This window comes from Vulpes vulpes, chromosome 11 (assembly GCF_048418805.1).
Source record: "Vulpes vulpes isolate BD-2025 chromosome 11, VulVul3, whole genome shotgun sequence".
NCBI lineage: Eukaryota > Metazoa > Chordata > Mammalia > Carnivora > Canidae > Vulpes > Vulpes vulpes.
In genome coordinates this window covers 20540062-20557495 of record NC_132790.1, presented here as the reverse complement: position 1 = coordinate 20557495, position 17434 = coordinate 20540062, and the positions used below count along the sequence as shown (strand labels likewise).

General features: G+C 36.9%; 1 protein-coding gene across 1 annotated transcript; it reads right to left on the bottom strand.

Annotated features, from left to right (window-relative positions):
• Positions 1 to 8746: 8746 nt before the first annotated feature.
• LOC112910891 (olfactory receptor 56A1-like) lies at positions 8747 to 10454 on the bottom strand. The gene is made up of 2 exons (XM_025987209.1): positions 10206 to 10454; positions 8747 to 9442 (listed from the first exon to the last, which is right to left on the bottom strand). Exons 1-2 carry the CDS (start codon positions 10452 to 10454, stop codon positions 8747 to 8749), a joined length of 945 nt encoding a protein of 314 aa, XP_025842994.1.
• Positions 10455 to 17434: the final 6980 nt, after the last annotated feature.

Genomic DNA, 17434 nt, shown 5'->3' with positions numbered 1-17434 from the left:
GAGGAATATTAGGGTAACAGCAGACCTCTCCACAGAGACCTGGCAGGCCAGAAAGGGCTGGCAGGATATATTCAGGGTCCTAAATGAGAAGAACATGCAACCAAGAATACTTTATCCAGCAAGGCTCTCATTCAGAATGGAAGGAGAGATAAAGAGCTTCCAAGACAGGCAGGAACTGAAAGAATATGTAACATCCAAACCAGCTCTGCAAGAAATTTTAAGGGGGACTCTTAAAATTCCCCTTTAAGAAGAAGTTCAGTGGAACAATCCACAAAAACAAGGACTGAATAGATATCATGGTGACACTAAACTCATATCTGTCAATAGTAACTCTGAACGTGAACGGGCTTAATGACCCCATCAAAAGGCGCAGGGTTTCAGACTGGATAAAAAAGCAGGACCCATCTATTTGCTGTCTACAAGAGACTCATTTTAGACAGAAGGACACCTACAACCTGAAAATAAAAGGTTGGAGAACCATTTACCATTCAAATGGTCCTCAAAAGAAAGCAGGGGTAGCCACCCTTATATCAGATAAATTAAAATTTACCCCGAAGACTATAGTGAGAGATGAAGAGGGACACTATCTCATACTCAAAGGATCTATCCAACAAGAGGACTTAACAATCCTCAATATATATGCCCCGAATGTGGGAGCTGCCAAATATTTAAACCAATTAATAACCAAACTGAAGAAATACTTTGGTAATAATACACTTATACTTGGTGACTTCAATCTAGCTCTCTCTATACTAGATAGGTCTTCTAAGCACAACATATCCAAAGAAATGAGAGCTTTAAATGATACACTGGACCAGATGGATTTCACAGATATCTACAGAACTTTACATCCAAACTCAACTGAATACACATTCTTCTCAAGTGCACATGGAACTTTCTCCAGAATAGACCACATACTGGGTCACAAATCGGGTCTGAACCTATACCAAAAGATCGGGATAGTCCCCTGTATATTCTCAGACCATAATGCCTTGAAATTAGAACTTAATCACAACAAGAAGTTTGGAAGGACCACAAACACGTGGAGGTTAAGGACCATCCTGCTAAAAGATGAAAAGGTCAACCAGGAAATTAAGGAAGAATTAAAAAGATTTATGGAAACTAATGAGAATGAAGATACAACCGTTCAAAATCTTGGGGATGCAGCAAAAGCAGTCCTGAGGGGGAAATACATCGCTATACAAGCATCCATTCAAAAAATGGAAAGAACTCAAATACAAAAGCTCAACTTACACATAAAGGAGCTAGAGAAAAAGCAGCAAATGGACCCCACGCCCAGCAGAAGAAGAGAGTTAATTAAAATTCGAGCAGAAATAAATGAAATCGAGACCAGAAGAACTGTGAACAGATCAACAGAACCAGGAGTTGGTTCTTTGAAAGAATTAATAAGATAGATAAACCATTAGCCAAACTTATTAAAGAGAAGAGAGAGAAGACTCAAGTTAATAAAATCATGAATGAGAAAGAAGACATCACTCCCAACACCAAGGAAATACAAAATATTTTAAAAACATATTATGAACAGCTATACGCCAATAAATTAGGCAATCTAGAAGAAATGGACACATTCCTGGAAAGCCACAAACTACCAAAACTGGAGCAGGAAGAAATAGAAAACCTGAACAGGCCAATAACCAGGGAGGAAATTGAAGCAGTCATCAAAAACCTCCCAAGACACAAGAGTCCAGGGCCCGATGGCTTCTCAGGGGAATTCTATCAAACGTTTAAAGAAGAAATCATACCTATTCTACTAAAGCTGTTTGGAAAGATAGAAAGAGATGGAGTACTTCCAAATTCATTCTATGAGGCCAGCATCACCTTATTTCTGAAACCAGACAAAGACCCCACCAAAAAGGAGAATTGCAGACCAATATCCCTGATGAACATGGATGCAAAAATTCTCAACAAGATACTAGCCAATAGGATCCAACAACACATTAAGAAAATTATTCACCATGACCAAGTAGGATTTATCTCCGGGACACAAGGCTGGTTCAACACTCGTAAAACAATCAATGTGATTCATCATATCAGCAAGAGAGAAACCAACAACCATATGATCCTCTCATTAGATGCAGAGAAAGCATTTGACAAAATACAGCATCCATTCCTGATCAAAACACTTCAGAGTGTTAGGATAGAGGGAACTTTCCTCGACATCTTAAAAGCCATTTACGAAAAGCCAACAGCAAATATCATTCTCAATGGGGAAGCACTGGGAGCCTTTCCCCTAAGATCAGGAACAAGACAGGGATGTCCACTCTCACCACTGCTGTTCAACATAGTTCTGGAAGTCCTCGCCTCAGCAATCAGACAACAAAAAGACATTAAAGGCATTCAAATTGGCAAAGAAGAAGTCAAACTCTCCCTCTTCGCCGATGACATGATACTCTACATAGAAAACCCAAAAGACTCCACCCCAAGATTGCTAGAACTCATACAGCAATTTGGTAGCGTGGCAGGATATAAAATCAATGCCCAGAAATCAATGGCATTTCTATACACTAACAATGAGACTGAAGAAAGAGAAATTAAGGAGTCAATCCCATTTACAATTGCACCCAAAAGCATAAGATACCTAGGAATAAACCTAACCAAAGAGGTGAAGGATCTATACCCTAAAAACTATAGAACACTTCTGAAAGAAATTGAGGAAGACACAAAGAGATGGAAAAATATTCCATGCTCATGGATTGGCAGAATTAATATTGTGAAAATGTCCATGTTACCCAGGGCAATTTACACGTTTAATGCAATCCCTATCAAAATACCATGGACTTTCTTCAGAGAGTTAGAACAAATTATTTTAAGATTTGTGTGGAATCAGAAAAGACCCCGAATAGCCAGGGGAATTTTAAAAAAGAAAACCATAGCTGGGGGCATCACAATGCCAGATTTCAGGTTGTAGTACAAAGCTGTGGTCATCAAGACAGTGTGGTACTGGCACAAAAACAGACACATAGATCAATGGAACAGAATAGAGAACCCAGAAGTGGACCCTGAAATGTACGGTCATCTAATATTCGATAAAGGAAGAAAGACTTTCCATTGGAAGAAAGACAGTCTCTTCAATAAATGGTGTTGGGAAAATTGGACATCCACATGCAGAAGAATGAAACTAGACCACTCTCTTTCACCAAACACAAAGATAAACTCAAAATGGATGAGAGATCTGAATGTGAGACAAGAGTCCATCAAAATCATAGAAGAGAACACAGGCAACACCCTTTTTGAACTTGGCCACAGTAACTTCTTGCGGGATACATCCACAAAGGCAAAAGAAACAAAAGCAAAAATGAACTATTGGGACTTCATCAAGATAAGAAGCTTTTGCACAGCAAAGGATACAGTCAACAAAACTAAAAGACAACCTACAGAATGAGGAGAAGATATTTGCAAATGACGTATCAGATAAAGGGCTAGTTTCCAAGATCTATAAAGAACTTATTAAACTCAACACCAAAGAAACAAACAATCCAATCATGAAATGGGCAAAAGACATGAAGAGAAATCTCACAGAGGAAGACATGGACATGGCCAACATGCACATGAGAAAATGCTCTGCATCACTTGCCATCAGGGAAATACAAATCAAAACCACAATGAGATACCACCTCACACCAGTGAGAATGGGGAAAATTAACAAGGCAGGAAACAACAAATGTTGGAGAGGATGCAGAGAAAAGGGAACCCTCTTACACTGTTGGTGGGAATGTGAACTGGTGCAGCCACTCTGGAAAACTGTGTGGAGGTTCCTCAAAGAGTTAAAAATAGACCTGCCCTCCGACCCAGCAATTGCACTGTTGGGGATTTACCCCAAAGATTCAGATGCAATGAAACGTCGGGACACCTGCACCCCGATGTTTCTATCAGCAATGGCCACAATAGCCAAACTGTGGAAGGAGCCTCGGTGTCCATCGAAAGATGAATGGATAAAGAAGATGTGGTCTATGTATACAACGGAATATTACTCAGCAATTAGAAACGACAAATACCCACCATTTGCTTCAACGTGGATGGAACTGGACGGTATTATGCTGAGTGAAATAAGTCAATCGGAGAAGGACAAACAGTGTATGTTCTCATTCATTTGGGGAATATAAATAATAGTGAAAGGGAATATAAAGGGAGAAGAAATGTTGGGAAATATCAGGAAGGGAGACAGAACATAAAGACTCCTAACTCGGGGAAACGAACTAGGGGTGGTGGAAGGGGGAGGAGGGTGGGTGTTGGAGGGGAATGGGTGACGGGCACTGAGGCGGACACTTGACGGGATGAGCACTGGGTGTTTTTCTGTATGTTGGTAAATTGAACACCAATAAAAAATAATTTAAAAAAAGAACAAATTATTTAAAGATTTGTGTGGAATCAGAAAAGACCCCGAATAGCTAGGGGAATTTTAAAAAAGAAAACCATAGCTGGGGGCATCACAATGCCAGATTTCAGGTTGTACTACAAAGCTGTGGTCATCAAGACAGTGTGGTACTGGCACAAAAACAGACACATAGATCAATGGAACAGAATAGAGAACCCAGAAGTGGACCCTAAAATGTATGCTCATCTAATATTCGATAAAGGAGGAAAGACTATCCATTGGAAGAAAGACAGTCTCTTCAATAAATGGTGTTGGGAAAATTGGACATCCACATGCAGAAGAATGAAACTGGACCACTCTCTTTCACCAAACACAAAGATAAACTCAAAATGGATGAGAGATCTAAATGTGAGACAAGAGTCCATCAAAATCATAGAAGAGAACACAGGCAACACCCTTTTTGAACTCGGCCACAGTAACTTCTTGCAAGATACATCCACAAAGGCAAAAGAAACAAAAGCAAAAATGAACTATTGGGACTTCATCAAGATAAGATGCTTTTGCACAGCAAAGGATACAGTCAACAAAACTAAAAGACAACCTACAGAATGGGAGAAGATATTTGCAAATGACATATCAGATAAAGGGCTAGTTTCCAAAATCTATAAAGAACTTATTAAACTCAACGCCAAAGAAACAAACAATCCAATCATGAAATGGGCAAAAGACATGAAGAGAAATCTCACAGAGGAAGACATGGACATGGCCAACATGCACATGAGAAAATGCTCTGCATCACTTGCCATCAGGGAAATACAAATCCAAACCACAATGAGATACCACCTCACACCAGTGAGAATGGGGAAAATTAACAAGGCAGGAAACAGAAATGTTGGAGAGGATGCGGAGAAAAGGGAACCCTCTTACACTGTTGGTGGGAATGTGAACTGGTGCAGCCACTCTGGAAAACTGTGTGGAGGTTCCTCAAAGAGTTAAAAATAGACCTGCCCTCCGACCCAGCAATTGCACTGTTGGGGATTCACCCCAAAGATTCAGATGCAATGAAACGTCGGGACACCTGCACCCCGATGTTTCTATCAGCAATGGCCACAATAGCCAAACTGTGGAAGGAGCCTCGGTGTCCATCGAAAGATGAATGGATAAAGATGTGGTTTATGTATACAATGGAATATTACTCAGCAATTAGAAACGACAAATACCCACCATTTGCCTCAACGTGGATGGAACTGGAGGGTATTATGCTGAGTGAAGTAAGTCAATCGGAGAAGGACAGTGTATGTTCTCATTCATTTGGGGATTATAAATAATAGTGAAAGGGAATATAAAGGAAGGGAAAAGAAATGTTGGGAAATATCAGGAAGGGAGACAGAACATAAAGACTCCTAACTCAGGGAAACGAACTAGGGGTGGTGGAAGGGGAGGAGGGCGGGTGTTGGAGGGGAATGGGTGACGGGCACTGAGGCGGACACTTGACGGGATGAGCACTGGGTGTTTTTTTGTATGTTGGTAAATTGAACACCAATAAAAATTAATTAAAAAATAAGTAAACAAGTAAATAAATAGACAATAAATAAATAAATAAATAAAGCTGCAATGAACGTGGTAGTACATGTATCTTTTCCAATTAGTATTTTCAGTTTCTTCAGACAAATGCCCAGAGGGGAATTGATGGATCATTGGGTAGTTCTATTTTTAATTTTTTTCGGAACCTCTATATTGTTTTCTATAGGAGCTGCACAAATTTACATTGCCACCAACAATGCATAAGTGTTTCTTCTTCATATTCTTGCTAATACTTCTTATTTCTTATATTTTTGATAATATTCATTCTAATGGGTGTGATGTAATATCTTATTGGATTTTAATTTGCATTTCCCTCATGATAAATGATGTTGAGCATCTTTTCATGTACCTGTTGGTCATCTGTATGTCTTCTTTGGAAAAATGTCCATTAGATCCTCTGTCTATTATTTAATCAGATTTTCTTTTTTGCTTTTGAGTTGTATGAGTTCATTACAAATTTGGGTTTTTTTTATTTTTTAATTTACATTCAATTAGCTAACATTAATACATCCTTAGTTTCTAATGTAATGTTCAATAATTCATCAGTTGCATATAGCACCCAGTGCTCATCACATCACATACCTTCTTAATGGCCCATCACTCAATTATCCCATCCGCCTACTCACTTCGTCCCCAGTAACACTCAGTTTTTTTCCTATAGTTAAAACTCTTCCTCTCTGATGACTTCCCCTTCATTATATATTTTTAATATTAACCCCTTATCAGATATATGATTTGCAAGTATTTTTTTCCCATTTGATAGATTGCTTCTTCATTTTGTTGATGATTTCCTTTGCTGCGCAGAAGCTTTTTAGTTTGATGTAGTATGAATAGTTTATTTTTGCTTTTGTTGCTTTTGCTTTTGGTATCATCCAAAAAAATCAGTGCCAAGACTGATGTCAAGGAGCTTACTGCTATGTCCTTAAAATATTGTCTGTTTTGAATATAAGAAGTCCATTACTCTGCTAAATTATGTTAATGAACGTTTTTACTCTTATAAAAATGATAAAACTTTTAATATGTATCTGCTAAAAACCAGCACATGAAATTTCATCACCAAATAGTATTATTTTTGGATTAAGACTCCATAATCCAGATGTCACACACTAAGACCAAAAGTTTTGAGACAGTCAAAATTATTTATTAATTTAAAAAGCACCTACTATGTGCCAGATACACAGAAGAATTAAACACAGTTTCTGACTTTAATGAGACTATAGTCTCTGGAAAGTGGCAAACAAGTGTGGATCCAGAATACCCAGCATTTGAACAAATTTCTCAAAGAAAAAAATAGAAATAAGTGATAATTCATAGACATAATTCATATCACACATCTAAATTGGATTTAAATACCACCTATTCACTCTTATGACTAAAAAAATTTGTCTCTAGCTTAGATCTTGTCCTGGAGCAGTGCCATATGTTCAATTGCTTACTTCTACTTCCCCATTTAGATATTTAATAGTTATTTTAAAAGTATAGTCATTTGTAGGAGTTTGGTATGAAAATAGAGTTAAGTGTCCAAAGCCAAACTTCTGATACCACACATAAAACAGGCTCCTCGATTAATGGCAACTCTGACTTTCCAACTACTCTTACAAAAAGTTGGAGAAATAGACTCTTATCTATGGAGAATAAATTGAAGGTTATCAGAATGGAGATGGGTGGGAGGATGGGTTAAATAGGTGATGGAAATTAAGGAGTATATTTGTTGTGATGATCCCTAGGTGTTGAGTGGAAATGTTGAACCAGTATATTGTACACCTGAAACTAATATGCCACTGATGTGGCAAACTAACTGGGATTTAAATTAAAACTTTAAAAAATATGGAAAGAGCCCAGATGTCCACTGACATATAAATGGATAAAGAAGATGTGGTATAGATATGCAATGGACTATTACTCAGCCATCAAAAAGAATGAAATCTTGCCATTTGCCGTGATGTGAATGGGAGCAGAGGGCATTACGCTAAATGAAGTAATTAGACAGAGAAAGACAAATACCATATGATTTCACTCATATGTGGAATTCAAGAAACAAAACTGATGAACATAGGGGAGGTGAAGGAAAAATAAAGTAAGAACAGAGAGGGAGGAAAACCATAAGAAACTCTTAACTGTAGGAAACAAACTGAGGGTTGCTAGAGGGCGATGGGTAGGGGAATAGGATAACTGAGTGATGTGCATTAAAGAGGGCATTTGATGTAATGAGCACTGGGTGTTATATGCAACTGATGAATCACTAAGTACTACCCCTAAAACTAATAATACACCATATGTTACCTAAATTGAATTTAAGTTAAATTTTTTTTAAATTCTTTTAAAAAGCCTTGGAGTCATCCTTTACTCCTCTCCATCTTTTATACACTACATGTGGACTATCACCTAATATTGTGACCCATAACTTTAATTTTTACTCAACATCTTAATCCAAGCCATTACTCCTTTCATTGGTTCCCCTAACCATACCCATATTTCCCATGTTCTATATAAAGTGTCTCATCTTTGCCCTATGAATTAAATGTGATAGGCACTCAGAATTTAAACACTGAGAAGGATATGGAAGGTATTAAATAATCATTTAATGAGTAATTGAAGGATCATGATGGCAAGGGGTTAAAATTAAAAAGCAATGGATGACCAAATGTGTGTTTAATGAAGATTTGAAGAGGAGTTAGTGAGGGTAAATATTGTGATAGTGGCTAGAGAAGGTTTAAGTTCAAGATGAGGATAGCATCATGGATGTCAAATATGTTCCTTGTGGCATTCAAATGAAACCAACACTAAAACAAACTTCCATAATCCCTGGTCTTTGACTCATATCTCTCAGAACTGGTACTTGAGTAGCTTGATAATCCCTTGTTTGATTTCCTGGGTTCGTACTCCATAAACAATGGGATTCAGAGCTGGTGGAATGAGGTGGTGTAAAACATTAAGAAGAATGGGTACCTCTAAGGGCACCTTCTTTCTTGCCTTGTTTGTAAAGATGAAGACTAGTAGCAATGTATAGAAGAAAAGTATAAGAATGAGATGGGAACCACAAGTACTCAGGGCTTTGGTGGCTGCACCTCCTGACTGCAGACGCATAACAGCCCTCAAGATGAAGCAGTAGGATAGCAAGATGAGCACCAGGTCAGAACCCAGTAGACACCAAACACTCACAAACTGGTAGAGCTTGTTTAGGTGGATATTCCCACAGGAGAGCTTTGCTACAGAAATGTTGGCACAGATACAGTTTTCCACCACATTGCTGGCACAGTAGTTGAGCCTGGCAGCCAGAACTGGTGTGGGTAGTGTGGCCAGCAAATTGCGGAAGACAATGAAGACAGCTGCATAAGAGACAAATTTTTCAGTGATGATGGATGGGTAGCGGAGAGGATAACAAATGGCCACATAGCGGTCATAGGCCATGACCAGGAAGGTGGAGGACTCCATGGGAAGGAATGTATTCATGATGAACATCTGCAGAAAGCAGCCTGCAAAGCTGATGGTCTTCATGTTGAACCAGAAGATGAGCAGGACCTGCCAGAATCATTATTCTCAAAAACTGCATCCATTTCCACTCTAGGGTACCTAACTTTGGGGAAACTCCCAATGTCTTTTTCAACCATCTATATCCCCAAATCATAGCAGTATCCTAACTTCAAGTACCTTCTATGTGTATCCCAATTAAAGCCAGATTTATACACTTTTGTCTCTATCTATAGATAATGTCTTTTGTTTAAAAAAAGCTTATTTCTAGCCTGTCTTCTCTTGATCAACCTCAGATTTCTTACCCAAATTCCAGCTGAACACATCTGCCCACCTAAATGTATCACAAGAATATCAGAACTCAGTAAGTATAATACTTATATTTGGATACCCTCCAATCTCTTTATACACAAAAGAAACCTCTTCCAAATATGACTCCTATCTCAGCATATGATGTAAATATACATCCAGTTACATTTTAGTAAGTAAATTCTAGACTTCTTGGATGTAAAGGTGGGATCATTCTGAGTCAAGAAGAATCTCTCCCTAGAAGTAAAAACAAAGTGAAAACTTGGCATTTCATTGACTGAGACATTGAAAGAGGGCCTGTCAGTTGGGAAGAATGAAACTTTTCAAGAAGTGGACACTGAGAATGAAAGGGACATATGTGGGAGCTGTGATAGACCCAGTGTGATAGTGTGGGCAACTCGTTAAGAATTTGCCTTCAGAGGTAGGAGGATTTACAGCAACAAAACAATACTATTCAGAGATAGATGACTGAGTACCTGGAAGTGAATCTAGAGGGGGGTCTAACCTTAGGAATGACAGTGAGGCAAAGGATGATGTCCAGCATGGAAAGGATGGCAAGCAGGTAGTACATGGGTTCATGCAGAGATGTCTCCTGCTGGATGGTGAGTAACAACACAAAGTTAGCCCCAAGGGCCAAAACCAGAAGGGGAGCCAGGACTACAGAGAGCCAATGCTGTGTGTCCTGCAATCCTGGGAAGCAGATCATCAGGAATTCAGTCACTTGGGTGCCTGTGTTGTTGAGAAATAGTACCATGACTGGCAGGTGGGCCTGAAACTGGCTGAAAGAAAAGACATGAATTCGCGGTTTGACTGTTTCATTAGTAACTTCTAACTGATGTACTGCCTCCGTTCTAGGCCGTCAAGGTTCTCCACAGTTCGAATGACATAAAATCTGTCTACAATTTAAATTATACAAGTTATTTCTTTGTTAAAACAATGTCCTTAGCATTCATAACTATGAATAAAGAATAATTCCATTCACAAATATATACTCTACACATAGACTCAGCCACCAATAGAACATTCTTTGCACTTTGTCTCACTTCTGTGTTTTTATATGTGATATCCTACTCCTAGAATCAACTCTCTTGCCTTCAGATAACTAACTTCTGCCTCTCCCATTCTATCTAGACAAGAAGTTACAGTTCTTAGGAATATTTTTTCTTGTTATTTTTCCTGTATCCATAGTTACATGCCTCTTCTTTCCATTGTTTCTTTATGATCCTTAAATATCCTGAGCAGGCTGTTGTTAAAACATTAATAAAACTCTCCTATACAAATGATATTTCCTGCTTGTATTCCAAAAAAGTCAGTGCTCCATCTGTCAGCAATGGAATTTCATCTTTTTATTATAGCACAGAGGAAAGCACTTCATGCACCTGCTGACATCATAGGCACTCAATAAGTACAAGTCAGATATATGAGATTAACAGATTATTGAAGCATTAAAATACCCTTGACTCTTTTAATTTAGCATCTCCATATCTTGCTGTACTGTGAACCACCAGCAGTCTTGTTTAACACTCAGTATAAAGTTGAACAAAGCAGAATGGGGAAAAAATTTAGTGATAAAACCTAGGGATGAAAATAATAAATACAAAAGATACATGTCCTGCATGTTACTTGCATCTAGGTTTGGTAAGTAACTTAAAATAATGAAATAAAAACCACTATGTTTCCTGAGTTGAGAAAAAATAAGAAAATGAAGCTTCTAGAATAAGAATAACTAAAGGAATACTGAAATATGCCCCAGGACCGGATGCTGCACACACTGGAGCTTCAGTTCTCTTCATGTATCTTCTTAATCATCCCAGGCCCTGATGGGAAGCAGTTGCCACGTTCTGCTGTATTCTCCTCTGAGGCATGCTCCTCTGCTGTTTTCCCCCTCCTCTGGAGAAAAACCATCTCTCACAGATGGATTTGGGGGCATGTTGTTAGGATGCCCCCAAGCATACATACACACATACACACAAATCTCCCAATCAAGGATTAGAGCTGTTTATTTGTTTTTCTTGAATATATAATGTGGGCTTCTCATCAGGATTTTCCTTTATCTGGACCAGTGGATCTCAATTGTAGGTGTGTATGGGATCACCTAGAGAGCCAGCTGAAATGCAGATTGCTGATACCAACCTCCAGAGTTACTAATCTTATAGTTTGGGGGGATAAGGAGCCAAGAATTTCCCTTTCTAACAAGTTTCCAGGTAATGCCAATACTTCTTTTTCAGGAACAATATTTTGAGAATGATAAAGCTACACTGACTTGTCATAGCTGACCTAACCACCAACTTAGATGAACCCTAATCCAAGACTGCTACCTCAGTTAAGCCAGCCATAGCCTCAGCTCTGTTCAGCCTCAACATCACAGGCTGCTTCTCCCATTATCTTTATTTATATGAGCACAATTCTGGCCAATCTCTGGTCTCCTAATTTGACAGTTATCTTCCTCCTACAGAGGAATTCTATAGGTTCCCTTTTCATGGTTTTATCTCTCTGCCTGGATCTATAGTTCTTAGCCACTTATCCTAGGAGGACCAAAGCTAATTAGGGTCAAGAACAAGGTATGTATCACTTTTTTGTGTGGCAGGGTCTTCACAAACTAACATCTGAGGATATGATACCATTCTTCTAAACAAACAGTGAACTAAATTGAAGACCAAACTCAAAGTATCACTTATGCTTGGCTTTCCAATGTACTGCTATCAAAAATACTTACAGAAAAAGTCTGCTCCAGATGGCAATTTGACCATCCAGCTGCTGTCAGGTAATGTGTGGCTTCTCCAACTCTCACTAGCCCTCTCCTTATGGCTTTGGTGGAACAGGAAAGAGTGTTGTGACTTTGGCCCTGGACAGCTTTATGAAGATGTTGTCCCTATAACAGCCACCACTCTCCTGTGGCTGGAAACATGAAGAGTTGCTTGGGGCATCCTGCTCCCATGGGTTCCTGCCTCCCTGCAGATGCACACACACTTTCCTAATGTAAAAAGAGAGATTTTTGCATTTATATTCAAAGGAAGTGATAGAGTAGTGATTAGCTCATAGTTTCTTTTGAGGTGTCCAAGAGTTACCTAAACTGAGATGTATCACTTCTAACGGAAAGGAATATCACTCAGAGACTTGTAAGATGTAACTAAAAGACTCTATAGAAAGACAAACATTAACAGACTTATGGAATGACTTCATCTTACAAATTAGCTGCATTATAGAAAAATAGTTTTTAAAATGAGTACTTTATGATGATTTATTTCATCATTAATTTATATTAAATTTTAGAAATATTTTCACAAAGGGAAAAATATGTCGCTTATAGGAAAACAACTATAAGGAATCCTGAACACTCCAAACAGTATATTTAAATAGACTGTAGTAAGTCAAGAATATCAGTTTTTATTCTGGGATTATCACTGAAATAACACTAAAAAAGACTGCATAAAAATTTCATTAATCCAAAATAAGACAAAAAAGGTGAAGAAGGAAATTAAAATGTGTGAAGTAATATACAAATAATAAGATGGTAGCTATAAAGCAATATGCAGTTGCATTTATGTAAATAGACCGAGTATTCCAAGTAAAAGACTAAGACTATCAGATTGAATATATTCATGTTGCTTACCAAAAAGACACATTTTAAGTATAAACACTCTGATTGAAAACAAAAAAATGGAAAAATATATCATGAAAATACTAACCAGGAGAATGTCAGTAGCTATTCTTATTAAAGCTAGAAGCATTACCAGAAGTAATGAAGGACATTTTATAATGATGAAGTGATTATAATGATGAATTAGAAAATATACCAATATTGTAACTTCTATTAAAATAATGCAAAAAATCAACACAAAACAAGAAATAAATCCACAAAGTTAGATTTCAACATGCCTTTCCTAAAACATAACAGAATATCTGATAAAAATAAGACCCACCCTGATATGAAACATTAGAACGATGTAATTAACAAATCTTGCTCAAATGACATGTACAGAACATTATACACAATAACAATAGTATGAATATTCTTTTCAAGTGTATATAAAACATGATCAAAACCAACTAAATGCTGAAACATAAAAAAGTCTTAGCAAATTTCAAAATATTGAAATTATTCAGAATATGTGCTCTGACCACAGTGGAATTAAACCATGAAACAGGGATCCCTGGGTGGTGCAGCGGTTTGGCGCCTGCCTTTGGCCCAGGGCGCGATCCTGGAGACCCGGGATCGAATCCCATGTCGGGCTCCCGGTGCATGGAGCCTGCTTCTCCCTCTGCCTGTGTCTCTGCCTCTCTCTCTATCTCTCTGTGACTATCATAAATAAATAAAAATTAAAAAAAAATTTAAAAAAAACCATGAAACAATAATAATAATGTATCTGAAAATATGCACATCACACATATTAAATAATATATATCTAACTAACTATAAGTAACAGAAAAAATCAAAATGTAAATTGGCAAATATTTTGGTTTTTTTTTATTTTTTTAAAGATTTTATTTATTCATGAGAGACACAGAGACAGTGTGTGTGTGAGAGAGAGAGAGAGAGAGAGGCAGAGACACAGGCAGAGGGAGAAGCAGGCTGCATGCAGGAAGCCTGACATGGGACTCGATCCCAGGTCTCCAGGATCACACCCTGGGCTGAAGGCGGTGCTAAACCACTGAAGGCAGTGCTAAACCACTGCTAAACCACCCAGGCTGCCCCGGCAAATATTTTGAACTGATATAATATAAAACATAAGCAACCCTATAGAATAGTAAGAGTACATAAAAAGAAATCTATAGTCAAATATATATATACATATATGTATATTATATATTACATTTAACACATTTAATGTATTACATGTAATAAAATATATTACATATGAATGAAAAGAAGAATAAAAAGCAATGAATAAATGACATCTGAAAAAAGAACTAATCAAAAAAGTAAAAGGAAAGCAATAATTAAGGTAAAATCAGAAAGATCTCCCAAACACAAGAAACCTGAAGAAAACTACACGAAGGCACATCATGATCAAACGGCTCAAAATCAATGATAAAAAGAAAATCTTAAAAGCAGACATAGGAAAACAGACAAATTACACACAAAGGAAAAATGCTAAGTATAACAGCAGATTTTTTTGTCAAAAGTGATTCAAGTGAGGATACAGCAATGTCTTTAAAGAACCAAAAAAATTTTGTCAACTTAGAATTCTATATTTAGTGAAAATATCTTTCAAAAACTAAAGAGAAAAAAATATGTTTTCAGACCTACAAAAGCTGAAATTATTCATTACCAGGAACCCTGAACTACAAAAAATATTAGAGGAATTCTTTTTCAGCAGAAAGAAAATGACAGTAGATGAAAATCTGGTTCCACACAAAGAAATAAACAGTTCCAGAAATGATAATTACACAGGTAAATAAATAAGCAAGCTCTTACAAGATTGTTATACTATATATGAAATGGTATATCACTTTAAGGCACTCTGTGATAACTTGATGTATACTTAAAACTTAAAGCAACAACTAAAATAAAAAACAAAAAGCTATAATTAATAATCAAAAGAAGAGAAGAAACAGTAAGAAATAATCCAATATAAAGCATTAAAACAAGAAAACATTGAACAAAGAACAGATAAATTGTATAGAAAACAAATAACAAGATGGTAGATTTAAATCCAATCATATCAATGATAAAACTAAGTGCAAATAAATTAAACAACCCAATTAAAAGGCAAAAATTGTGAGTTTGAATAAAAAGTCCTGGCCAATTATACGATACCTATGAAAACCCCACTTCAATTATACAGACAATACACAGATTAAAAATAAAAGAATGAGGGAAGAAATTCCATTACCAGAAAAGAAAATAAATCAATTTCTGTCATGAACATGGATATAAAAGTTCTTAACAGAGTATGTGAGTGGCTCGGTTCCTTAAGCAGCCAACTCTTGATTTTGGCTCAGGTCATGATCTCAGGCTTTCTCTCCCTCAGCCCCTTCCCCTGCTCATACACTCTCTTTCTCTTTCTAAAATAAATATTTTTTAGAAGAATTCTTTTAAAATCATCAGCAAATCAAATGCCATGAATATATAAAAATGGTAAGTGATCACAAACAAGTGGAATATAATATTTGAAAACTAATGTGACTTGCTACATTTACAGAATAACAATGAATCCATGTGATCATCTCAAAGGAAACAGAAAAAGCATTTGACCGAAGTAAACACCCCTTTTAAAATCTTAGCAAGTTAAAATAGGAGGGAATTTCCTTCATCTGATAAAGCATATTTCCAAAAGAACTATAGCAGTCATGGTAATCAATGGTTAAATAATAAAGACTGTTCCTTTAATAAAAGACAAAATAAAAGGCAAAAATTTCTACTATCACCATTTCTCTTCAACACAACACTGGAGGCTCATTTCAGTACAGTAAATCTGGAAAAAAAATAGCAAGCAGGAGGATTGCAAAGAAAAAGTAAAACTGTCATTTTGCAAACATATGAGGATTTAGAAAACCCAAAAGTAAAATACTAGAATACATGAATTTAGCGTTATGACCCAAAACATAGCCAATACACAAATTAGCTATGACAACAAACAGAAAACAAAACAAAAAGTACACATTCAAAACAGTATCAGACAAAAATAGTATCTAAGAATAAGTCTAACAAAGATTATATACTCTTTACACTGAAATATACAAAATTGGAACCTAAATAAAATACACAAATGTAGCTATTGATTGGAAAATTTAATACTGTAAGGATGTCAACCCTACCCCAAAGTTAAAGCAATCCCAGTCAAATTCCCAGCAGTTTCTCCCTCTTTTTTTTTTTTAAGAAGTCATTTGTAGGGATGCCTGGGTGGCTCAGTAGTTGAGCATCTGCCTTAGGCTCAGGGTGTAATCCTGGAGTCCTGGGATTGAGTCCCATATTGGGTTCCCTGCATGAAGCCTGCTTCTCCCTCTGTGTCTCTGCCTGTGTGTGTGTGTGTATGTGTGTGTGTGTGTGTGTGCGTGTGTGTCTCATGAATAAATAAATAATATCTTTAAATAAATCTTTAAAAAAGAGAGAGAGAGAAGTCAATGTAAAACATGTAAAACCTGTAAAGCTTCATGTGGGAATTGAATAAAGCAATCTTAAAGAGGACCTGGATGGCTTATAATGGCTGCCAGATTTCAAAACATATTACAGAGCTATCAGGAGTAAGACAGTGTGATATTGGCACAAAGATAGCCAAACAAATAATTAAACAGTTAGCCCAGAAATAGATTAGATAGATAGATAGATGATAGATAGATAGATAGATAGATGATAGATAGATAGATAGATAGATAGATAGATAGATAGATAGATAGATAGATAGATAGCCACCTGCCTGATTGCCTGATAAGAAAAGCAAACTAACAATTTCAGGGTCCTGGGAAAAACCGTCATTTTAACAAATGTTAGATGAATCAATAGGATATCCACTATATACCAATATAAGTCCAGATGGATTTCCCTTCTGAATGTTAAAATTAAAAGCTAGTGCCTTGGAAGAGGGTCTGAAGAGTGTTTAATTTGGAGGCATGAGGAATATTCATGAGAGAGAGAGATAATGATGAGCAATTAATTTATGGGCCCCTGAAGCACAAAACTATTTCCAAGTGACAAAATCAAGAATAAGGTCACAAATATTGATTGGCAGTGCTTTGTGTCCTGTATTCCTGTGAAGTAACTCAAGGTCTTGGTTACCTGCATCCCTTTAT

Excerpts from the sequence above, each read along its gene's own strand:
- LOC112910891 (XM_025987209.1), bottom strand. The coding sequence starts at position 10,454 with ATGGTACTATTTCTCAACAACACAGGCACCCAAGTGACTGAATTCCTG. Across the intron at positions 9,443-10,205 it reads GCCTCACTGTCATTCCTAAG|GTCCTGCTCATCTTCTGGTT; the intron begins GTTAGACCCCCC and ends TGATTCTGGCAG.